At 43.9% G+C, this 26,102-nt stretch overlaps 1 protein-coding gene and 1 long non-coding RNA gene across 2 annotated transcripts in view; both read right to left on the bottom strand.

Moving 5' to 3' along the window:
- Window positions 1–14,911: 14,911 nt before the first annotated feature.
- park (E3 ubiquitin-protein ligase parkin) overlaps window positions 14,912–26,102 on the bottom strand; it is a 651,541-nt gene continuing 640,350 nt past the window's right edge. The window contains exon 10 of the mRNA XM_070529945.1: window positions 14,912–15,539. Coding sequence (XP_070386046.1) covers window positions 15,430–15,539 — 110 coding nt within the window. The 3' untranslated portion in view covers window positions 14,912–15,429. The remainder of the gene's footprint in view (window positions 15,540–26,102) is intronic.
- LOC139052811 (uncharacterized) lies at window positions 16,672–25,174 on the bottom strand. Its single transcript, XR_011510073.1, has 3 exons — window positions 25,069–25,174; window positions 22,558–22,670; window positions 16,672–16,800 (listed from the first exon to the last, which is right to left on the bottom strand). It is a non-coding gene; the product is annotated as an uncharacterized lncRNA (long non-coding RNA).

Here is a 26,102-nt window from a genome sequence, read left to right as displayed (position 1 = left end):
GAAAAGTCGGCACATATCTTTGAGAAACATTGCGACGCTTTCGTTCGGCCTCTGTACTCTCGCCTGAATTGCAGATTCGGCTGACTCCTTGCGATCGAGGCTGGCGTATGTATGTATGGCTGGCGTATGTGCCGATTAGCTGCCGTTGGAATTCGTCCCATGTCGATAGGGCCCTGCCTCACGGTTCGCAAACCAGGTCCGTGCATAGTCCTTGAGGGCAAAGTAGGCGTTGCGTAGCTTGCGCTCTGTAGTCCAGCCGTTGAATTCTGCGACACGCTCAAAGTGATCGAGCCAGTCCTCTACATCCTCAAAGGTGTCCCCATGGAAGGATGTGGGGATTCGCGGCTGGTTCAGGACGACCTCGGTCGGGGCGGTCGAGAAAGAAGGTGGAACCAATGTATTCATCCTTCTGACTTGATTGCGTAGAGGCTCGTGCTCAGGCGGCAGTCCTTGAAGTCGGCAGCTTTCCGTACCTGCACAGGAGTCAGTTTGACCGGACTTCGTACTGGGCTTGTAGACGGTGTTCGATCTGGGAGTGGTAGCACGTACCCCACACCTCCACCAGAAAAATGTAACGTAGATTGGAGACGGAGTCTCCAATCTACGTTACATTTTTGTATGCTTCTCTTTAATGGCGGGGCAGAACAAGAGCGTGCAGCTTACGCACTTCATCGTCTTTCGTGGCGCCGACCTTTGCGCGCGCTGTTTTGCAGTGCAGGAGCCCCACACCTTTGTGTCAATATGCACAAATTGCACGCAGAATTGACGTCGACTTGGGTTGAAGGTCGCTTTCCGAGTTCTGCCTGGTGTTGTCTACAGGCAACAAACGCATTGGTGAAGAAGCTTAAACAAACATTTTTCGTTGTCCTTCACTGTCTTTAGTCTCTGTGTATTTTCTACATATCCACCAAACCTAAATGTTTTTCTTAGGGTTTTTCATGTTTCATGCCTAACAGTTAGTGCCCATTACAGCGTTGAAGATGTTTGCATGCTTTTTTCTTCTACGCAAAGCACTTAAAGAAGAGCCATCCTGTCAGCCACCTAGGTCTACTCCTTTTGCTCAACTACATTTTTTAGTCCAATGATAAGAAAGACTTCTCTAGCATACCTGAAGGTCATGAAGAAGTAGAACAGGATTACCGGCTGCGTGAGATATTTGAAGACATACTAATGATTTTTTTTTTCAGACAAGATTCTAAACATGAGTTCCAAATTTATGAGCTTTCTTTTACCATTTTTTATAAGGCTATTGAGTAAAACAATCTTCATCCTCAATTACAGACTGAATTCATCTTTGATAGCAGCAACATTCTTGTATCATATAGCGTGTGTTGATGTTGGGCAGTGCTTCCACAATAACAGCCTTTAGGGAGTTTTTATCTATGTGTAGCTGTTCGTTAGTCTCCTTCCCAGTACCCCCACCATACATAGTGGCATGCAGATTGAAGTATTTGGAATTAGGGATACTACATCGAGGTTGATGTGGCTTCAGAAATTTACCACCGGACACTCGTGAGCCATGCAGATGTTGTGGAAGGAAATAAATTATATAGGGTGGTGCCTAATGACATTGTGCCCAAAAAGCTTTACTATGTCACCTGGGGCTGCTTGGTAAGGCCATAATTGGCTTTTGAGGGTTCTCACTCGTATCACCCCCTAACTCCTGGAGGAGCTCAACCACTTGAATGGCACCTTGCCACAGGCATCAGTTATTTCTTTTTGTCACAGATGATAATTAGACACAATTTCTTGTCTCACCCTGATGTGGTTCGTGACATTTCGAGAAGGTGGTGACCTCCAAGTTACTGTGGTCAGTGTGTAAGGCGACTAGCACAACATAAAGTTACATCTCGTGCATCAGGCAGAATGCTGCTATTTCCAAATAAATTTGCTAAATAGGTCACAGAGGTGATTGTGAAGCTGAAGTTGACAGATTGAGAATGTTAATGGTTGTGGAGATTCAAAGCCGCATCCTCAAATACTTTGCGCAGCTTGCATGACAATGTTGAAACTGGAGCCTGTGTCCTGCGCACTAATATTTCACTGTTTTGTACGGCTACCTTTATAGAAGATGAAAGCCAAACTTCTTCAGGTTTAAGACTGGTTTTACGACAGCTATGACAGAGCCAACTCCTTGGTGCACGCTTATGGTAGTGGTGACGAAGCCATCAGGAGCACTCCACACTTTTATGGATTACACAAAAACTGAACAAGCAAGCCCTATGAGCATCATATCCAATTCCTGCAGTAGAGCATACTGTTCAGATATTACGAGTCACAGCTTAGTGTATGAAAAATTGATGCCCAAATTCAGGGTTTTGGCAAATCCCTGAGAAATTACAGAAAGTTCTTGACCACCTTTACAGCACCATTCAGTTGGTTTCGCTTTAACTGCTCATGCGATTTGGTATCTGGTGTGCCCCAGATCAAACACAATGGTATATGAAGGATATTCATCCACAACTTATATGTGTTGCTTGTCATATGGTCGAGGTTATCAGTTGGTGCTCAACTAAACAGCAACACAACGAACTCTGCAGTACATTTGAGGGCACCCACTGTGCAAGAGCTGCCATCCACAAAGAGAAATGTAAGTTTGGCATCACAATAATATTCTACTTGGGGCACATGAACGAAAACAAGCTCAAAGCTGTCACAGACATGCCAAGACCATCCTCCAGAACTACTCCTGCTAATGGGCATGACCACCTATCTAGGTTTATTCGCTCCTAACATGACAAACGCTACACCCATTGTCCAGCATGCTGTTTTCAAAGCATGGTTTGTCTGGAACCCACACAGGTTCCAGAATTCTCAAAATGGAAAGAAATACTTTCTTCAGATCCAGTGCTTGGCTGGTGCTCCTCAAAATGAGAGACCAGCTGCTAATCACAGCTGATGCTTTGTGCTGTGGTCTAGTTGCAGTGCTCAGCCAAAAGCAAGACGATGGGCAACATGTTACTAGATACGCTTCAAGATATTTTGCAGAGACAGAATGCCTGGCTATGCCCAGATATAGAAAGAAGTGCTTTCTTTCTTGCAAGCTCGAGATAAATTCTATAAATGGGGCAACAATCTGTTCCCCAATTTATAAAGTGTGCACATGATTGATGCATTATGAGGCATAATGTACATCTTAGGCAAAGACTTTCCCGCAGCTGATACACTGTGAAGTTCTCATGTGAAGGAGAATAACAGGCACCACAAGGGCCCACCAAGATTGAAGGCTATGCATGCTGCCTCTCCCCACCTTCTTTACAAGAACTGGAGAAAGAACAAGTGCTAGATTAATGCTGCTGCCAACTTTGCATTTTCACTCGAAAGAGCTGGACAAGGTGTTGCAAACTCTGAAAGAATTCTGGCTTTACAAGGACAATGTAGTCCAAGGCATGTTGATATTTTGGCAATAAAACCATCGCGCTCAAGAATCTACAGGAGCTTACCCACCCAGCACTTCTCACTTGAAGGCCACTTTGGAATCAATAAATGCCTAGCAAGACGACAAAGTACTGCATCATAAATACATACAAATAGCAAATGTCTTCAAGTATTGTCGTACATGCTAGCACCACAGGGCTAAGAGAAGGGTGACACTCCTGCAATTGGGATTCTGAGAAAAGCTGTTACAGAAGTTCACTATGGACATATTTCTATTGGAGGGGTGTGGTGGCTCATCGTCACAAAATACTAGTAAGGGTATCCTGAGCTAGTACTGGCTAGTTTGACAGGACCTGTGGTTGCGACTCAATGCCTCTTTGTTTTCACAAGGCGTGCAATAGTGTAGTGGTCTTTAACCGCAACAAACTGCAGCCTGCAAAAGGGCGCAGCTCGCTGTTTGCAGAATTCATAAGAATTCCAACAAATGGCGTGCAGTCCACGCTACCAACAGCGCAATGATCTCACAGAAGCCACCGTAAACTTATCCAAGAACTCCCTTGAGACGTCAGGTGATGCCTACAAGACACACAATTATAGACTGAGCCTTCTGAAAAATAGCTCCTCGCTAGTGCAAATGCTTACGAGCCAAAGGCTTAGGACTACACTTCCAGCTACTGCAGACAGCTTCTTTCCACAATTCGCGGACCGGAGGAAAATGAAAGTGCATGAGCAAAAGTGCTGGCAGAAACAGAAAACTTACTCTGATGTTGGGCATGGCATACAAGATCTACCCAATTTGTATCCAGATATTAATGTCCGAGTAGTTGACCTGGAAAATGCAGGCACACTTCAGCAGCCAGGAGATAAGCCCAGGTGATAGTGGATAGACACGGACAAAAGGACCATTCATTTCAAACAGGACACAACGAGTGCCACTGCCTCTGGCTGCATAATCAAGGATTCGATGAAAGTTCGCCTGGTCAGGCATGGAAACAAAACAAAAAAACGTGATCTAAGAAATAATAGTCACACGACTATTATTTGCCGAGCATGCGCAGGAACATAGTCATAAGATTCACTGGAACAATGCCACTGTTGTGGCCAAAGAAAAGAACATGTCATCCCGGCGGCTGCTAGATTCGCTAATCGTTCAATTGACGCCAGCTACGATGAACCGGACACCAGGGACTATGCCTGCCATTCACGCATGTTCATTACGTCACATGCTGGCTACATAGGTAACGATGATTTCCTGTCCAACTCAGTGAACGAGGAACCCTTGTGTAGTTCCGAAACATCGGGTTATACATCAGACTTGCTCAGTGACCGTGAACCCCCCTTCATGCCTTTGGCTAGGGGAGAACACAAGCAGCTACACGACTGTACCAAAGAGGTTCCGTTTTGTAGAGATCCTGGGCACCAACACCATAGAAGTGGACAATGCATAACACCAGCTAAGGAGTAAGCAACATGACCCTTTTTATACAGGGAAGGATGTGCTACAAAGATGCTCGTACTACTGTAACGCTCATGTGCATGCTTGTAGAAAATGATCACAATAAAAAACTCACCTCTTGCCTAGTGCTCAATGTTGAGCATACCATTCTGAATCACAATTACTTTATCCCACCTAGCTAACAGTTTGTCAAATCTCAACGAGGTTTTAATAAGAACCTTGTCTCGACTACCCGAAACGGCAGTCTGTGTAGTAGTGTTACACAGTGTTGGGTTCAAATCTGCCATAATCATGAATCCGAATGAACTTGCCCACATTTCAGTTATTCTGCAAAATTATTTGGGATCACTTCGTTGCTTCTATATGCACTGAGGCAATCACAGCTGTGAAACACATTTAGGTCGTACTGAAGATGTCAAAGACCATGTAACATATGTGCTGAAAGGACCAATGACAACTTACGACATTGACAGATGCCATTCAGATGAGCGTTGCTGTGCCAGTAGAAATTGCTGCTTTGACAATGGCTAAACTTGAGACAGAATACCATGAGGCAAAGTGAAAAGAGAACAAAGGTGCATTTTTCAGTTACATCACCTCATTGCTCCAATGCCCATGCATATGATAATTCATTCATACAATGCGACGGCCTAGGCAAAGCCACGTCTGGATGAACCAATGTCTGCTTTTAAACATCACAAAATTCCACTTTTTCACGCACTAACGAACAACTGGCAGGTTTGAAGATTTACGAGTGTCAAGAAATATTGAATCTGTCATTCATGTGTTTACACTTTGCCTCATTATCTTCGTATGATCAAGTGTATGCTTGAGAGCGCAGACACTACTGCTGGCTGGCTAGCTAAACGCACTTTCAAGTGGCAGCTGGTGATAGAAATCTTCGAGCATTTGTCTATAAAAACGCTCGCGTAGATTTCGCGGTATGCTCATGCGCTTTCAGTGCAATGCACCGCGTGACACCTGCCTGTCAGGCCAAGCAGGAGAGCGCCAAGGGACGAAACACCAAATTGTTCATTTGGCACTGTAAATACGTATGTCTCTATTATAGTGTGCCTGTATATACACTTCGACGACGGCAATGATGCCACCGCTTGCAACAGTCGGCTAATTTAAAGAAGGTGTCACAGCGTTCGCTTTCCATGTGTACAATCTAACACGGCGAGTCTCTTCTTTCATGCGGAAGCAGCCTTCTGGATCTAAAAACATTGATATCGCGAGCGCAACAGAACAAGCGGGCGGTAGTGCGCATGAGGTTAAAATCGTAGTCCGCAAAATATGGGCTATAAATAACGGCTCAAACACGTTACAGATGGGTGTCAATTTAAGGCGTGCAGTGCATTTAAAGCGTACTTTCAGCGAGAACTTCAGGCGGCGTGAAAAATGATGCCTAAGCATGCATAAATTACACAAAAAATTATGTACGTCCCAGGCGAGTTGAAAGTGGTCGCGAACAGCTACCTTACCTGTCTATGTGAATGACAGCTGCAGCCTCTGAGCTTCTATACGATCCCTATTCGGTATTGTATAGGGTACAAGAAAGAGTTATTACGCGGAAATATAAGGAACAGCTGGGGATAACCAAAAAAGCTGAGATGTACAGGGTCGTCCTTTTTGAAAGGGAACACGCGAGCGCGTGGCGTGTGCTCTGCGGCGGCTGCGTAGAGCGCCGGTCAGTGGCAGCAAGAGAAAGCACGTCCGCTTTTGGCGTCATCTATTGACGGTCAGAATGACTAGGCATGGCCGATTGGAAGCGCCTACTGGACTCCCTTACCCGTATTACTGATGCGCAAGGAGCGGGGCCTGCAGCTAGCAAATCGCGCTCGCGCTGGTGGAAATAGAGCCTTAGAATTAGAGTTGCATTAAAGAATGTTGAAACAGTTTTTCGTTTAAAATATTCTACGTGATGCTTATCTTCATTGCCAGTTTTTGTTTTCGTCCCTTGTCCAGAGAATCGCCAACAAAAAGCACAATTTACAAACTGTTTATTATCACGAATAGCAGCGAGAACCGAAACCGAAACCAGGGCGACGCGCTCGTTGCGGGTACAATTTTATTAACCTTGGTCAATGCCTCGATGATAGTGCGCCTAAGCCAGCACATGCGTACAAAGGCGATGGATGGTACATTCATGAGAACAATATCTCGACATCGGTCAATGCTGCATAACATAAGCTTGCAGCTGTAGCTTTCACACATTTTTTACACATGGTACGCTTCGGTTCTTTTCGGATTTACGCTGCGACACATTTCAAACTGTGCCACTACGCACATGCCAACATTTCGTCACAATTTCTTCAAAGCGGCATTTAGTTCATCGAGTACACCGACAAAACATGCGTGGAAACGCTTTCGAGCACCTGTCTCAGCAATCCCCGCCGCCCTCCGCCCCCCCCCCCTTTTTTCTATACCGCCGCTAATTAATGCACGTATGAGTTAACCTCCACATACAAATCACTCGTGGCGTGTCCCTTATTCACTTACGTACAGTGCTATACATCGCGGCTAGTCGAGTCGCAATCCCGTGTTTCTCTAGGTTTAACGCCCGTTCAATACCTATGTAGAATCCAACAATCGGTTTGCTCTGGCGCAGTTAGAAGACGATCGTCGTCGTGCTCTTTGCACACCACAAACGCGCCACGCACACACACACAACTAGATTGGGCAAAACGCGCTGTTCCACCTTGCATCGCTACGTTCGTGGTCGTGCTGTTTGCGCACGCCAAAACGCGATGTTCCACCTTCGTTCGTGGTCGTGCTATTTTGAGCATACACATTCGTCACACGCGCAACTAAATTGCTCTTTGCACACACCAAGCGCGTCACACACCCACAACTTCAATTGCCGTAAAACGCACTGTTCCACCTTGTATCGCTTCGTTCGTGGTCGTGCTGCTTGCGTGCACGCACAATGAACCGCCTACCCTGCTACTCCGGCGAGTTGGCACACACAATTCTACCACTGATCTGCGCTATGGTATACTTCTATGGGCCCCCCGCGCGCGCGCATGGGGACTAGGGCGTTTCGCGCGCTAGGTGCGTTTTTTACACGACACCTAGGGACCTACGCTCCCCTAGGGCGAAAAGTTACCTAGATATATAGTTCCCGTTGGTGCCGCGGGTGTGGCGCTGCAGTCGACCGGCTGCACAGGAGAGCGAATGTAAATGCGCGACCGTGCTAGGCTCGGTGCACTTTCAGGAAGAGTCAAGCAGGTAGTGGGGAGAATAGCTCGAGGTGCGGCGCACGAGGTGGGGCTCGCCAACTTGTCTGGACGTACGACGCCTCGGGTTGGGGTCGCCAACTTGTCTAACAGGTCCGGGAACGTGTTAGACGCGCTTCTGCGCACCTCAATTGGGTGTGACGGCGATTCGATGTGATCTGGTGAACTCGAACGATGCCAAGAAAACGGTCCGTATCTAACACCCCGTAGCGTCTTGCCATTTTTTTGATGTAGTGCGAAACTCGATGAATGTAGGGCATGACTTGCAGTTTTTTCTTTCTTAATACCCTCTTTCTGTTGCTTTCTACCTTTAAGTTTTTGCAAAGGACTTTCCCAGGCACCTGTGATTAAACCCTGAGGGTAATCAGCCAAGAGGAATCGCCTAACTTGCTGACTGAAACTGGTCTTTAATTTATGCTCGCATAACTTTTTCAGGGCAGACTTACAAACTAGGGTTATGTTGGCTCTCTTAGCTAGTTTGGAATGAGCGCTTTCAAACGGCAGTGGGGCCTTCTTAGTCCACGGATTGTAATACCAACAGATGTGTTTAGTCTCAAAATAAAGTCTGAGGTCCACAAACTGAAGGGAATTATCCCTGGCTAAGCCGTGGGTGAATGTGAGCCCCCTTGAGGCTGACTGGAATATCTTGAATACGTAATCTTCGACATTATTAAGCTTATCTTGCGCAGACCCATGAAGTATGATCAAGTAGTCATCGACATAACGGAAAATGCGCACGACATGATGCCCGGAAATTAGCTGGTGAACGCGTTGACCAAACGCGGACAGATAGACATCGCAAAGAATAGGTGTGACTGAAAATCCTTTACAAAGTCCAGCCTTGTGCACATACTACTTTCCAGTCCTTGAATATAGAGTTGAATCCTGTCAACAAGAAATCGCCTGCATGAGCGAAGTAATAGACACACTTCAACAAAAAATTGACGACCTAGAAAACTACAGTAGGTGATCTAACCTAATTATCTATGGCCTAAAGGAAAAAAGGAACGATGAAACTAGCGAGTCGTAAGAGCAAACTGTGAACAAAAGCATTATCGAAGACACCCTGGGACTATGAAAAGTTGCCATCGAGCGTATACATAGGTCGGGGAAACGCGCCACAGATAAATATCGACCGGTAATAATGAAGTTACTCGACTACAGAGAAAAAGTAGCAATCTTAAGCCGAGATTTCAAACTAAAAACTGACTACTCAATTGGTAAAGACTTCTCTAAAAGAATAAGAGACATAAGGAAGAAACTTTGGGATAGTGCAAACTCATACCGTGAAAAAAAAGAAAAAAGTATCACTTTCTTTTGACAAGCTTTACATTAACAAACGCGCATATATTTGGGACGAAGAGAAGGACAAAGTACCCATGCAAAAAAACGACACACAAACAAACCGCCGAATAACCCGCCGAGCCACACAAGCGCCACAAGCCGCACAATCAAATAATAACATTGATAAATGTAAACGCCCGCAGTGTCCTAAATGAAACAGAAGCCTTGGAAAGCCTTCTAGTCGACTACGAGCCCGATTATGTGGCCATCACGGAAACATGGCTATCACCCGCTATATTCGACCACGAGATTGTTCCACCAAACTACACAGCCATCCGAAAAGACCGACCTTCACGGGGTGGAAGAGTGGCCTTACTGGTGAAAAACTGTCTTCGCTTTGTCCTTCCCGAGGTGGACAACGCTGAAGCCGTTTTCTGCAAACTTTCGTGCGACGGGACGTCAATTCTAACCAGTTGCGTTTATCGGAGCCCTTCCTCAGACAATGCATGCCTTTCAGCAATTCAAGAATATATGCAGCGCCATGTCCATCAATCCAGGATTATTATTGCGGGCGACATTAACCTCGCTGACAAAGACTGGCCCACAATGCATCACACAGCAGAAGCCTCAAAGTGCTAATAGACTTAACGCTAAATTTTAACCTACATCAACTTGTCACTCGTCCTACTCGCGTTCAAGGCTCAACAAAAAATATCCTCGACCTTAGCAACCATTTTTCTACAAGTCAAGTACAAATGGACATTATTGAACGGATATCTGATCACAGTATACCTATGCGCACATTCCAGCTTGATCATTGTATTACTACCCTGTCTAAAGTAAAAAGTATTTTTGAACTTTCATAAAGAAGATGACGCCAGCAAACTAACTTATCTGTCGCATGAATTCGATTCCTTTTTGGAAAAAGCATCTCAGGAATCTACTGATGTAGATGCATTGTGGCTACATTTTAAGAGCATTGTCCTGCACTGTATAACTAATTATATCCCAATGCAAAATGAAAAACAGCATCTTAAGAATCCATGGATCACACGCGAAGTCATCCATGCTAAACGGAGCGGAAATCGGCTTCGTAAGGCAAACAAGAATAAGCTAAAACCATCTACAACCTTGAAGTTAAAATTTGCAGTTGTGTATTTCAAGCAGAAACTAAAAGATTCAAAACAATACTACTACGGTGTCACTCTTGCTAGCTTCCTAAAAAATAACCCACAGAGATTCTGGAAACATCTGCGCAGTACCGAGCAGACAACAACCAAACTTAAGAAGAAAAAAGTGCAACGGCAAATAAATATAACGATTTCTTCAAGTAGTCTTCACGGAAGACAATGGTGCCCTTTACCCGTCTTCCACCATACGGTACCTCAGTGCTTGATGCCTTAATAATAACGAATGCCGGAATCCACAATGTTCTCCTCAATAATGACCCTAAGAAAGCAAACAGCCCTCACGAAATTCCAAACGAATTCCTAAAGAATATGCTGAGTGGTGCAGTAGATATCTGGGACAGATTTTTCGTAAGTCACTAGCAACTACTAATCTAGCACACGGCTGGAAAAAAGCTAAAATAATACCGATCCACAAGAAAGGAGACAAAAATAATGTTGCCAATTTCAGACCCATGCATATCTCTCACCAGCACTTAATTCAAAATACTAGAGCACATCATTCTAAAACACATGACAGTGTTTCTAGAACGCGAAAACATCCTATCGCATCACCAGCACGGTTTTCGATCTGGCTTATCAACCATCACTCAACTAACAGAGGTAGTTCATGACCTTGCTCTTAGTATTGATATAGTTCTCAAAGTGACATGATTTTACTTGGCTTATCTAAAGCTTTTGATTGCGTGAGTCACACTGAGCTAATTGCAAAAGTGGAGCAAGCCATCGGGAAGGGAGAAGTTTCTGCTTGGATAACAGCTTTTCTAACACACCGCTCACAATTTGTTATGTTTGACCACATGCCATCTGATGTCGTTCCTGTCACATCTGGAGTACCACAAGGCTCTGTCATTTCTGATCTTTATTAACGGTCTAACCAATCATATAGCGTGCAAAATCAAACTCCTCGCGGATAATTGCGTGATATATAGGGAAATTAACAGCCAGAACGACCATCTCGATTTTTCTGATTCCCTTAACACGCTAGCCGAGTGGAGCTCCCAGTGGCAAATATCAATTAACGTCAATAAATCAGTGGCAATGGCAGTAACAAGAAAAAAGCAACTCTCTCATTTCCCCTATATCGTTAATGGCACGCCTTTTTCGATGGTTCAGCAACATAAATATTTAGGGATAACGCTGACATGAAACCTCAATTGGGAAACACAGATAACTAATATTACAACTACTGCACTGCGAAAGCCGTTTTATCTAAAAAGACGCCTAAAGATCGCTCCAACGAACATTAAGCTTCTGCCCTACAAAACATTTGTGAGACTGATTTTAGAATACGCTAACACAATTTGGTTTCCTTACACAGCAACTAACATAGCTAAACTTGAAGGCGTACAAAGAAAAGCCGCAAGGTTTATTCATAGCAAATATCGTTGTACTGACTCACCTTCACGTCTCTTAGCTTCCTCAGGCCTCAGCACATTATCGACGAGAGCAAAACAAGGTCGAGTAAAATTACTGTTTCAAATTCTGCACCGTCAGTATAAGATTGATATTACCCAGTACATTTCATATTCGCAATCTAGAATAACACGGCATCAACACGAGCATACGCTAACCGAGTATTAGTTTTCTAATGACGCATTCAGGCACTCATTCTTTCCTCGGGTAATCAGAGAATGGAATGAACTTAACTCGTCATTAACAGCGACAAACTCTTTATCCCTGTTCCTTTCACAGCTGGAGCTCATCACAAGAAATTATTAACGACTTCTAATGCTTGTTCCCTATTCTCTTTATGTTAAACTGACAGCACTTAGAACAAAACAATGTATACAGCTGTTTGTTCCCAAATATTTCACGTTTTTGCTTCGTCTACGATGTGCCCCGGTTGTTGTTCTTGTTATTCTGGGTTGTTTAGTGTTCTATTGTATACCTTATCTACCTTATCTTTTGTATTTTGTTGAATATCGTTGCTTTGTCATTGTTTGTGTAGCTTGCACGTGTATTTATGTACGGAAAAGAAAGTGTTCATGCCCGTCTGCTAGGCTCTCGGCTGAGAGCGGCAGTATTGTAAAATAAATAACACAAAAAATCCTACTCAATGGCTGTGGAACCTAAATAAAAGCTTAACACTTCAAGAAAATGCTCTGTGCTCACCCGTGCCGTATTCTGAAAGGCTACTTCTCCGGTCTCTTGAATTTGTTGCCTAATAGCAGTGACCAAACTGTCATGCGGGATTGAGTAGAAACTGTCCTCGATGTCAATCAAGAACCCCGTGGTAGCCGTCGGAAGACAATCTTTGAGATGACCACTTCCGTCGAAGACCGTACTAAAATGGGGTCCTTCTCGACTATCGTATGCCAGTTTGATTGAGAAAAGTTCCCAATTGCCCTTTGCCAAATGTCTTTTTTTAAAACGATGGCTGTCAGGGGGCAGTCCGGTTTACGAGTCCTTCCAGTGAAGATCTCGTGAAGGCTTGTTACTTTACTCTCAACTACCTTCCTTAACGAATCCTCGCGCACACCACACCACGAACTGCGCTCGTGGTGTGGTGTGTGTTTCTTTCGTGTTTCCTCGTTTTTTTTCGCGCAGTTAAAAGAAACATCTAAAGCTACAAACCCTCTGATCAACTGAAACATCAAGATCTTAACCATTTGTCAAATGGTGCAATAAATGGGTGATCGGCTAAACATCAAGAAGTGTAAACGCATGTGAATATCTCGATGGGACCACGCTATTAGCAGCACATATTTTCTTGATGGCCTCCTACTAGACCATGTGGCCTCTTATAAGTGCCTCGGTATCCACATCGGTTGCGACATTGCGACACACCGGTTGCGGCAAAACAGCAGTTGGCAACCAAGGTACACGAACCGCGCGGGATTGTTACTCTACCAGACAATAGTAGAAGCAAATAAAATTGCCGTCAAGCGACCATTTAAAAATGGCGTCGTACTTGATACCTCCGGAGCGTTGCAGTTCTTGAAGAGGCTTTTCGTCGGCGGAAGCGATGAGGTGTGCACGAGACACGGACAAAGTGTATGAAGTGTATGCTTTTCACTTTTCAAAAGTCGGCGGCACAGTTCATTTCATTGCTTGCCCACTTTTACTCAGGAAAATTCACTGCCAACTGAAGTGAAACTTGACAACAAATAGTTGCAACGAAGCATGCGTTTTATTTCAGTTCAATAAAGATTTAGGCTTTCACCGTTGCACTATAATAGACGAGTGATGCCGCACAAAATCCCGCGCTTATCATTTTATTTTTGTGGTTACCGCTTTATTTCGGTAACAGGGAAAAGTGCGATGTCCGGACTATTTGCAACCTCGCGGAGGAACAGTGACTGGTGGTTAAGAGGGCGTGGGAGGGGCTTCACTGCAGACTTGAGTTGTATCCGACTATAGCAAAGAATGGAACCACCTTCCCGCGTCCATCACCCACACCTCCAAGACTGCCATTCATGAAGCATTCCGTTAACGTGGTTTCAATTTAGTTGGCTATAGTAACTGTATTTTTTATCTTTTACTGTGCAAACATTAGTTATTTACCGCTCCTTCCAATAATACCCTCGGGTCTTGCAAGTATGCCAACTAAATAAATAAATAAATAAATCGTTAGCCCTTCTTTTTTGTCCAGTTCCCTGTACTGCGAGTTATAAGATGGGACGTGGACAGGCTTTTCCAAAAACCTACAAAAGTTATCAGCTAACTCCATAAAATTTATGATGTCTGTCACTGCTGTGAATTCCTACCAGCAAGAATTAAAATTTTGTCCTGACCTTCTCACCCACCACCTTTTCTTTAATAACTGGAGACAGTTTAACTTACACTCTCAAAGTGTTGACACGTGTACTTATCTTTATCGGGCGACCACGTTTCGCCGCCTAACAAATGTTATCGCACAGCGCGGGACGCGCCTGCATGTATCCGAAGTTTCTGGAAAGTTATCGATGCTTCTATCCGGCTGTCTGTTGTCGCCGAACCTTGTGTTATCTGATTTCATCGCGTGACGCGAATGGTGTAGAACTTTGTGGAAGGCACGCGGGTCCCGACGATTAGTCTGGAACATTCGACGACTGCTGTGTAAAAGGCAACGCGCTTGACCCGCTGACCAGATTTTCGACGATCGCCGACCGTGTTCGCCGCTATCGTTGTGCTATAAGTGTAGCCTGCTTTGTGGGCCCAGGTTCGCCCAATAAATTTAGTTTCGTCGTTCAAAGTATTGCTACTGTGTTCTTCAACGTTACCACCACGTGACAGTATGCTTGCACAGCAGAAACCACCCAATCATTAATCCTTGCTCTAATGGCACACAGTTCTTCAAGAGAACACACTAAAAGCAATAAGATGGCCTGAAGGCCCTCGTCATGAAATGAGCGCCATTACATTTGGCAAGGAAACAAACAAGCTGAAGAAAGAAACCAACTTTACTTCACAAGGTAGTTTTCACAAGTGCGTATTTCCATGATCTCGGAAAGCGCAAATATTGGCGCTGAATAAAAACTCAATATAACGAGGTATAAACCATAATGACAAACATCATGGGTGAATGCAGACTATGCTGCATTGCTGCTTCAACAGTCCTTTTGATCGCAGTGAGTACATATATGAAAGTGAATGCCTCATCTAAAAAGTTATTCAAGGCAGTAATACACAGCACACAAAAATGAAAACAACAGACAGCAGCCGCATGCCTGAGAAAACCCACATGTGGCACAATACCTGCTATAATGTGACTCGTGCAAGTTGCAGCAGGTAACTGTTTGGCCAAGTGTCGACAGGTGACTATAGGCCTAATGTCCATTGAATCACAACACACACGCAGTAATCAAGCATGGTGTGTACCGGGCGCTTCTGGTTGATGAGGTGAACAGGCCACCTAAAGCTTTGTGGGCTGTGACTAGGGTGGCAGGATACCTGCTGTCCCTCAGGCAAACCAGTGGGCCCCCATACATTGCCGTGTCCATTCATCCTGGCAGAGCCAGCACCACTGGAAGCCGCACTGTGACCGGCTGCACACCATGTGCATGCAGCCACCTGCACAGATTACACGCACTCAATATGTAGATGCAACCAGAGCCTTTACACAACTCTATAAAAAATTACAGCAGAAGCCATCTCCTGATGAAAGTCGGCAATACTGCGATTAACACTGCAGCAACACACTGTGTATTGCCACCGCTGACACGCATGATGCATAAAGCACCCAGGTAACTTTCTTAATTAAGTGGCACATACCCAGTGCCGCTCTTTATTTACACTATTACAATTATAATGGTGCATTTATCTGAAATTGAAGCACACTTAGCTTTCGCAGGCTTAAATAAAGAAATAAAAGTGCATTTGAATGTAATGTAGCCCTAATTCATAAAAGAATAATATAGCATGCTCCCTATGTTAACAATAAAACAAAAACTAGATGCGCGAACTTTTCTTCACAGAAGGGTTTCTTTATTGAGTTGTAATTATGAAAGTGGTGCGTCATCATTGCCATTTGTGCCTCATTAGCCAGAGATACCAAGTACACGGAAGTGTTCCCTATTGAAAAAATATGTATGAGAATTTCACGAGAACTTCTGTACGCTATTATTGCTCCGTAGACTCAACGACGTCGTACGTCACATGTGTACGAGTGGACATCGTCTCTGAACGAGATCGTTCTCGTGTGGGTATATTAAACGAGATTATTCCCGCATAGCTATGCTTAAAAAAATATTTGGGGTTTTACGTGCCAAAACCACTTTCTGATTATGAGGCACGCCGTAGTGGAGGGCTCCAGAAATTTTGACCACCTGGGGTTCTTTAACGTGCACCTAAATCTAAGCACACAGCTGTTTTCGCATTTCGCCCCCATCGAAATGCGGTCGCCGTGGCCGGCATAGCTATGCTTGACGAGATAGTTCTCGCACGGCGATGCTCAACGATATCGTTCTCGTTTGTGTATGCTACAAGAAAATGTTCTCATTCAGCTATGCAAAATGACACCATTCTTGTTTAGCTGCATTCTACAAGTGTTCGCATTTGTGCTGAATGAGTTCTTTTGTTCATGCAATATTTTTGGTGAAGTTCCACACAGTAACACCTTCTGCCAACATTGCAGCGATTAATTTCGATCACGTGAGTCGGCCGATGTGCCAGCTCAGAGACAAAGAGGACACTTTTTAGGGCCCACAATTAACACAAACCATCTTTATTTTGCATCCCGAAGCATGGTGGCCAGGTGCTTGTTCAGGTCCTTCAGCTTCTTTGCCTCCGTATCCACAGTGCTCGGCGTTTTTGAAACAGTGCTCGTATGCATCTGCACAAAAATGTAAACAAGGCAGCCGGCCCTGTTAGATTACAACAAGCCATTGGAACTGACATGCACAATAGGTAGCTCCACTGCATAACTGATTGGTCTGGTTCTTGCATGATATTGTGTGTAAAGCGTGAACATCTCACAGAGAAACAGGAAAAAGACCACGGAGGCTTATGAGTTTTCTACCTACGTAAATTGATATTTCAAGATTAACCACAGCAGTTGAAAGCAAGTGCTTGTCCTCGCATTGTCTTGTTCTCGTCTCTGTTAAATGTTCGTGTTTCACAAACAATAGAAATGGCTGCAGAATTGCAATACAAGACCACAGAAATAGTCTAATACTTTTCCACAAGTATTTTACATTAAATGAACAAGTATAACCAGCACAATGCGTTGGCGGGCTAGTTGGTGCGAATCCGTGAATACTTTGTTTAGCGCAAAACGACACACACAAGAAAGACGACAGTACAAGGCGCTACTCTCAACTGACATCATTTTATTGCGTCACTCCTTTATAGACCACTCGAACTAGAGGAACATGCGCAGTGAGCACCATGCGGTGGAGCCACCAACAACATCCGATCCAAAGAGCGCACTCATGCGACAGAATCCAAAAAGCCAAATTCAGCGCTGTACAAGGTTAAGGAAGGCACACTAATGCACTGTGACTCCGATGACTTAATGAAAAATGCTTCCGATAACTCTCGGGCGGTGGTGTCACGGCTATTTTTCAAAATCGTGGTATCACGAAACATGGGTTTGCATTTGCATGTTTTACAATGCTGAGCCAAATGGGAGTCTGTGCCTGTTGGTATGGATCGCTCATGTTCTATAAGGCGCTCGTTAACACAGCGGCCTGGCTGCCCTACATACACTTTGCCACATGACAAGGGAATCTTATATAAACGACACCGACGCTGCATTCTACTAACTTCACATGGTTCTTTTCACAATCAGGTTTTTTACTTGTTTTAGAAATACGGCTGCACAACATTGACAGTTTCTGAGGAGCGGAAAACACTACCGGAATTTGGTATTTAGTGGCGACATTCTTTAGATTGTGAGCCACTCTGTGGCAATACGGCACAACTTCAGGCCTCTTCTTTTGTGTGAAGCAGTTACTTTTGTGCCGCTTCCCTTTCAGTTTCTGAAGCAATACCTCCGAGATTGAAGTCACCACCACACCTGGGTAACCAGCAGCCTGCAGCCTATTTAACTGTGCAATGAAACTTATGTTCGCAGAGTGATGACAAGATTTCATTAAGGAAGATTCTAAACAGATCAAAGCAATGGCACGTTTCACAGTCTTTGAGTGCGCAGACGCGTAAGGTAAAGGTTCCTTACGTGCGCGTGGCGAGTACATCCAACAGGCGTGGCCTGTTTGTAAGGATAGCTGCAAATCTATGAAAACTGGTCTTTACCGTCCCTAGATAGCTCATGCGTGAAAGTTAAACCTTTGCCATTGTCATTGAACAGTGTTAAAATATCAGCTACCGTCACGGAGCATTCGTTGGTAGTCTGTATTATCACAACAAGAAAATCGTCAACATATCTAAAAATGTGAACCGAGTCATTGTTTAAGGCACTCTTAAGAGCGCGGTCGACAAAAGATAAAAAAATATTACATAGAGCAGGCGCCACACATGAACCAATACACACACCATTTTTCTGGATAAAAAGGTTATTTTCGAACAGGATAAAAGTTGCACTTAAATAAAATTCAAGAAGGGACATGAAACTTTCCGAAGATAACCCGGTGGTATTGCGAAAATCTACCTCGCCACTTTTTTCGATGCACGTCATCACACTGCGAAATAGCTCATAATGCGGTATTGAATAGTAAAGATCTTCGACGTCAGCAGAAAAAAATGTCGGCTACTGAATGGTTGTCTTCCAGAAAGGAAACCACATCGAAAGAATCCTTTATGCCATAAGGATGATCAATAGTTGAAAGCTTCAACTGTTTTTGCAAAAAGCGGCTAACCAAAACCTGCCAACAGTTGTTTTCACTGACTATTGTACGGAAAGGCACATCCGGTTTGTGCGTTTTTGCAGTGAAAAAAACCTCTAAAGCAAGTACCTTACATTGTTTTACATCTTTCACAATCTTGGTGAGGCCTATATTTTCCAACAAAGAAATGGCTTTGCGTTTTACCTTTTGAGCTTTCTAATTTGCCAGAATGAAGTTCTTGTTGACAGCCTCAATGGCTTTTTTGTTGAAGACAGCAGACGGAGCTATCACAAACCCGCCCTCTTTGTCACTCAGTAACAGCCGCAGTTCATTGTCTCTAAAAAAAGATACTGTCCTTTTGATCACAGCCGTGGAAGGTGGCGGGCTCCCAGTGGCGGTCCTACGAAGGCAGTCCACCCATCGAGGAGGCACCGCTCCTGGTCCTCTAGTTCTGCTTTCCTTGCGATGCGCCTGTTCAAAGCCAGTAGCTCATGTGCAAGAATTCTTGGTTCCGTGCTGTACTTCGGCCCATTCTTTAGCAATGCAGCAACTTCGTCAGCAAGCCTGGCGTCATCGAGTACCTGGAAACCAGCGGTGACCGGCTGCGTTTTTTCCTTTCTGCACGGTAGTATGAACCGGAGGAGTAGCAGCAGCTGTGTCCACCAGAATTCTGTAGTCTGAGTTGATAGACGTCTGTAGAAACGAAACTTCTTCTCGGCCACAATAGGTGCATCGCGCGAGTAGCATACAGCTCTCAACCAGTCATACAGAAGGCGTACCTGCCGCCAAATTTCAGAACGGAGAATCCGACACATTCGCCGCACGTGACCGACGGAAGGCCTGACGTTCCCGAAGAGACTCGCCACGTCTTGAGGAACATGTCCATTCTTCATGCAGAACGTAAGCATCCTTGCACGGCACACAGCAAAAGCTATGTGACTGACCAGAGCAGCAGGATCAGGAGACAAATATCAGTGGGCCCTGATATTTGTGTGTCTGTCATAGGCCTCACCAAGATTGTGAAAGATGTAATACAATGTAAGGTACTTGCTTTAGAGGTTTTTTTCACAGCAAAAATGCACAAACCGGATGTGCCTTTCCGTACAATAGTCAGTGAAAACAACTGTTGGCAGGTTTTGGTTAGCCGCTTTTTGCAAAAACAGTTGAAGCATTTAACTATTGACGATCCTTATGGCATAAAGGATTCTTTCGATGTTGTTTCCTTTCCGAAAGACAACCATTCAGTAGCCGTCATTTTTTCTGTTGACGTCGAAGATCTTTACTATTCTATACCGCATGATGAGCTATTTCGCAGTGTGATGACGTGCATCGAAGAAAGTGGCGAGGTAGATTTTCGCAATGCCACCGGGTTATCTTCGGAAAGTTTCATGTCCCTTCTTGAATTTTATTTAAGTGCAACTTTTATCCTGTTCGAAAATAACCTTTTTATCCAGCAAAATGGTGTGTGTATTGGTTCATGTGTGGCGCCTGCTCATTGTAATATTTTTTTATCTTTTGTCGACCGCGCTCTTAAGAGTGCCTTAAACAATGACTCGGTTCAAATATTTAGATATATTGACGATTTTCTTGTTGTGATAATACAGACTACCAACGAATGCTCCGTGACGGTAGCTGATATTTTAACACTGTTCAATGAAAATGGCAAAGGTTTAACTTTCACGCATGAGCTATCTAGGGACGGTAAAGTCCAGTTTTCATAGATTTGCAGCTATCCTTACAAACAGGCCACGCCTGTTGGATGTACTCGCCACGCGCACGTAAGGAACCTTTACCTTACGCGTCTGCGCACTCAAAGACTGTGAAACGCGCCATTGCTTTGATCTGTTTAGAATCTTCCTTAATGAAATCTTGTCATCACTCTGCGAACATAAGTTTCATTGCACAGTTAAATAGGCTGCAGGCTGCTGGTTACCCAGGTGTGATGGTGACGTCAATCTCGGAGGTATTGCTTCAGAAACTGAAAGGGAAGCGGCACAAAAGTAACTGCATCACACAAAAGAAGAGGCCCGAAGTTGTGCCGTATTGCCACAGAGTGGCTCACAATCTAAAGAATGTCGCCACTAAATACCAAATTCCGGTAGTGTTTTCCGCTCCTCAGAAACTGTCAATGTTGTTCAGCCGTATTTCTAAAACAAGTAAAAAACCTGATTGTGAAAAGAACCATGTGAAGTTAGTAGAATGCAGCGTCGGTGTCGTTTATATAAGATTCCCTTGTCATGTGGCAAAGCGTATGTAGGGCAGTCAGGCCGCTGTGTTAACGAGCGCCTTAGAGAACATGAGCGATCCATACCAACAGGCACAGACTCCCATTTGGCTCAGCATTGTAAAACATGCAAATGCAAACCCATGTTTCGTGATACCACGATTTTGAAAAATAGCCGTGACACCACCGCCCGAGAGTTATCGGAAGCATTTTTCATTAAGTCATCGGAGTCACAGTGCATTAGTGTGCCTTCCTTAACCTTGTACAGCGCTGAATTTGGTTTTTTGGATTCTGTCGCATGAGTGCGCTCTTTGGATCGGATGTTGTTGGTGGCTCCACCGCATGGTGCTCACTGCGCATGTTCCTCTAGTTTGAGCGGTCTATAAAGGAGCGACGCAATAAAATGATGTCAGTTGAGAGTAGCGCCTTGTCCTGTCGTCTTTCTTGTGTGTGTCGTTTTGCGCTAAACAAAGTATTCATGAAGTATAACCAGCTCATGCAAGTGAATGCACAGATTTCACAGCTTTTTGCTACCGCACTGCGGAATATGCAGATGGAAAACACTGCATAGATGCCAGTGCAGAATGTTTTATAGGAAAGATTAATGCACCCTTAATACCACCATAGAAACTAAATGACAGTTTTTGTTAGCATGTTAGAGCACTGAATATGAACAGCTTCTATTACATAACATTTGAGCAGCTGTCTGGCCCTGCCCCCGATACTGCACTGGTCAAACAAAGGTGCAACCACACTTTCTACAATGGCTTTTCGTATTATTGCGTCGGCTTTTTAAGGCTAATTTTAGCCCCCCCCCCCAGTTATCTGGGAGCCGTTGCATCACAGTGACGACAGCTCAGACCAGGATCTGTTTGTACGACAAGGTTAATCTTCCTCTTTCGCTTACTTAAACCTCCCCTCACTTTACTAATTATGTGGCACCGCAACACAATTGTTATATGCCGCCTCTTTAAAAATGCCTAATTTATTGTACAGGCAGAAATAGCTTCGCTAACCGCAGCACTACTCAATTTTCATTAAAAATATCTTACTCCTGAAGTAGTGCAACAACTACAGCTACCAAACTGGTTGTTTGCTGGTGCAAAATATTAACTAGCTTACCGGCTAATGTAAAAACTACAATATTTTTATCGTCATATCAGCATTCATAGTAGCCATGCCATGCGTCGCATTCGCAGTTGTGCAAGCAACATGCATTGCCGATTTATCTGTTCTTGCCCTTTCGCTTCTCACTTGATATTGCTGGGCAAGCAGTCAAACTGGATGGTTAAGACACTGGCTGTCACCTCCTTACCTTCCTTATGAATTGTGCGTTAAATGAGGATTTTTTCTTGGTGAAAGAGTTCTAGTTTGAGGCCTAAACAAGCTCCATGGCAGTTTGCATTTAAGGAGTGTAAACATCCTCTGAAAACATGTACATGAGGAACACTGCAGAAAGAGCACTTTAAAAAAATGAACATGAGTGTATTTATCACCAAGGCCAACCCTTGTGTCTTCTTAAATATTTATCAAGTCAAACTCAAAACTGATACTGAGGTGCAAGGTGTCCACAACATATTACCTTGTGAAAGCACAGTGGTGCCTGGATGTTGTGGGACCAGCTCGGACGTGGAGATCAGCACTGATCAGCAACACTGCAGTCTGCTTACAGCTTTTCTGCAGGCCCAGCCACACCTGCAATAAAACAAGTGAGCTTGGTGCCACAAGAGTACTGTATTTACTCGCATAATGATCGCACTTTCTTGTAAAAAAAATGGTCGTAAATTCAGGTGTGTGATCATTATGTCGGTTAAACTTCCCGCAAAAAGAATTTTTTTCATCCCGCGTTTGCTGCGGGATGGCAACAGGTCAACAAATAGGTGGCTGCCACTGTATGTAGTGCGGGACACGGAAACTAAAGTGGCGGCCGGCGTAGCAAGCTGAACACACCAAATACGCCGAACGCGATTTTTTTTCTCTCGAGTACATTACTTGCATTGAAAGTTTCTTCCATATCAGCAATGAATAATATTGTTAATATCGGTAAGTTTGTGGCAATAACGTCGTCATGTCCACTATGAGGGGGCAGAAACAAATGGGCACGCTTAGCTGCCAGTGACATAGAAAGACACGGCGGGCATGCTGCGGAAACTGCGGCATTTGTCTTCACTACTATCCTAATACAGCACGTTTCTGCTACGGGTGGGCAAATATCTTAGCTGTGTTACAAGTGTCGGCGTATGGATAGGGTACACTTCTAACGTATCAGTGTAAACGTGGCTGCTATCGTTGCCGCTCGTGATTTGTTGCGTGCCCACGAGTGCAGATGAGAAGAATCGAAAGGCATCTTTTTTGTTGTTGTTGACCACAACCATTACAAAGCCTACACATAATAAAGGCAATTTTGGTTGTAGCTTTTTTGTCATGGAAGTGCGGAAAGTGATGAAAGGAATGAAAACGAGCATCTGCTTAAAAATGTTTAGTGCGTGCAGACCGCTTGGTTTATCTTGAAGAGTTGTTCGCGTAGCATTCGACAGATGGTGAACGCGATCATCAATAGCTAGACTTGGCATATGACATATCGCTGCAGCAAGTTAGGGGTGCAATCATTACACAGGAAATAAAAAAAATCGAATTTGGACGACAAAATTCAGGGTTGCGATCATTACGTGAGTGCGATCATTATGAGAGTAAATACGGTAAATATAGAAAGTGACACTGTGAACAAAGCAATACTTATTAGGTATGAAATGCTGATATTCGCCCGTAGAAAGCTTCAAGTAACAAAGCCTGCAAGATAAGAAAAATGCAATGTATGGGCCATCTGTACAAGAACATTAATCAAAGGTCCCTTCATTTTTTAGTCCCTTCTCCTCCTCATGCATACATGGCAGTCAGGTTAAGTAAACTGGACCAGATTGCCCCATAGTGTAAGCAAAGGTGGTCACTTTGTGGGCCAATTATGATACCATAGCACGACATGCATCTCTACAGTTGTTCTAATGTGTTCCGTAATGCTAGCCATCTTGTAGGCCCTACAGTGTAAAAGCATCCATAACCCTAACAGCGTTACCCAGTAGGGATAACCAATAAGTGTCCACAGCAGCACAACTCAGCATATCTATCAGAAGGCTTTCGTTACACTTTTACAATTCTCCTCTTATGGCTTCATCCCAATTTTTGTCAATACAAGCTTGAAGCCTCTGCACAATCTGAATGCACCAGGGCACTATAAGAAATACCACATCTTCCTACCCAATTCCATGTTTAATATAAGACTGGAAAGTTCACTATCATGTGCAGAGCAAACCAAATTGTTCTGGAATCAAGTAATCTTCCACTACCTGTGAAAAAAAAAGCATGCAAGAAAGAGTACGTAGAGCACAAGGGTGTTGTTGGATATTAAATACCACTGTCGTGCAGTAGACACCACGTCGGCAAAACAGGCCAATGTATCAATGACTGGATCTGCAACCATGTTAACTGAATGCTCAGGTCATTTGGTGGTCACTGGGTAGTGCAAAGCTCACTTGCATTATTTTGTTTGAAAACTATGCAACTGTGGCAATGTGTTACGAGCATAGGGCTGGCAAGATTTGTGAGCCTTTCCTTATATGTGTGACAGAGAATCTGCGAGTTGGCTCACCCTCCAGTGGATTATCAGATAGCAAGACTGCTTATTTATCATTGTAAAACAAGTGTCATAGTAGCCATGCTCCTTTTCGCAGTTGTGTGAGCAACATACATTGTCGATTTATCTGTTCTTGCCCTTTCACCTCTCACTTTATATTGCTGTGCAAGCAGTAAAATTGGATGGCTGTTAGACTGTTATGTCCTGTCACCTCCTCACCTTTCTTATCAATTGTGCATTAAATAAGGCTTTTTTCTTGGTGAAAGAGTGCTACTTTAAGGCATAAACAAGTTCCATGGCAGTTTGCATTTAAGCATCCTCTGAAAACATGTACATGAGGAACACTGCAAGAAGAACGCAAAAAAAAAGAACACGAGTGTATTTATCACCAAGGCCAACCCTTGTGTCTTAGCATATTTCTGAAAACTGATACTGAGGTGCAAGGTGTCTATATCATATTACCTTGTCAATGAAGCAAAGCACAGTGGTGCCTGGATGTTGTGGGACCAGCTCGGACGTGGAGATCAGCACTGATCAGCAACACAGTAGTCTGCTTACTCTTTCTGCAAGCCCAGCCACACTTGCATTAAAACAAGTGAGCTTAGTCTCACAAAAGTATAATATAAAAAGTGACACTGTGAACAAAGTAATTCTTATTAGGTGTAAATAGGAATGAAATGCTGATATTCGCCCATAGAAAGCTTTGAGTTAACAAAGCCTGCGAGATAAGAAAAGTGCAATGTATGAGCCATCTGTGCGAAAACATAAATCGAAGGTCCCTTTTTTCGCTTCTCTCCTCCTCCTCCTCGTGCATAGATGGCAGACAGGTTAAGTAAACTGGACTAGACTGTCACGTAGCGTAAGCAAAGGTAGTCACTTCTTCGGGGAGCAGCCTATAGGCTGCTTCTTGAAAGAGTATTAGAAAATTCTAATAATGCATATATGCATTATTCACAAAAGGCCTTGTTTCTCTCAGAATGTCACAGCCAATCACATATGTCAAATTGACCATATTAAAATGCATGAAAAGTACAGCATAGCTTTGAGGGTACCCCAAACTACTGAAATTCACATCAGCCAAGTTGAGCAGACAACACCATAATCAAGCCTCTAAAAGTTGTGAATATTATTGCAAGTCGACAGAATAATGAGGAAGAGAAGGTGAGGGAGATGGTGCCACTATAGCATAGTTCAAACTCTATCCCACATCATGTGCAGAAGGGCAAAGAATGCGCAGCTTTCAGTTATACTCTCACCTGTGACAACTGCACCAGGTTGACTGACATGCGCAACAAGCAGTTTGTGATACCACGTTATTGCATCCTGCAACTGATGTGACATCAGAGATCAGCTTCAAGCTTGACGCTAAGCTATACTAGGGGCATATAATGAACTGGCTACATTAAAATCTAAAGCAAAAGTGTTGAACATTGTTTGCCAGCCTGTGCACTTCATATTTTACAAAAATTCTAGACAGAAATGCTGTGTTGGAAAGA

Source organism: Dermacentor albipictus, unplaced genomic scaffold (assembly GCF_038994185.2).
Source record: "Dermacentor albipictus isolate Rhodes 1998 colony unplaced genomic scaffold, USDA_Dalb.pri_finalv2 scaffold_36, whole genome shotgun sequence".
Lineage (NCBI taxonomy): Eukaryota > Metazoa > Arthropoda > Arachnida > Ixodida > Ixodidae > Dermacentor > Dermacentor albipictus.
The sequence above is the reverse complement of the archived record's forward strand: the minus strand, read 5'-3'. Positions and strand labels throughout refer to the sequence as shown.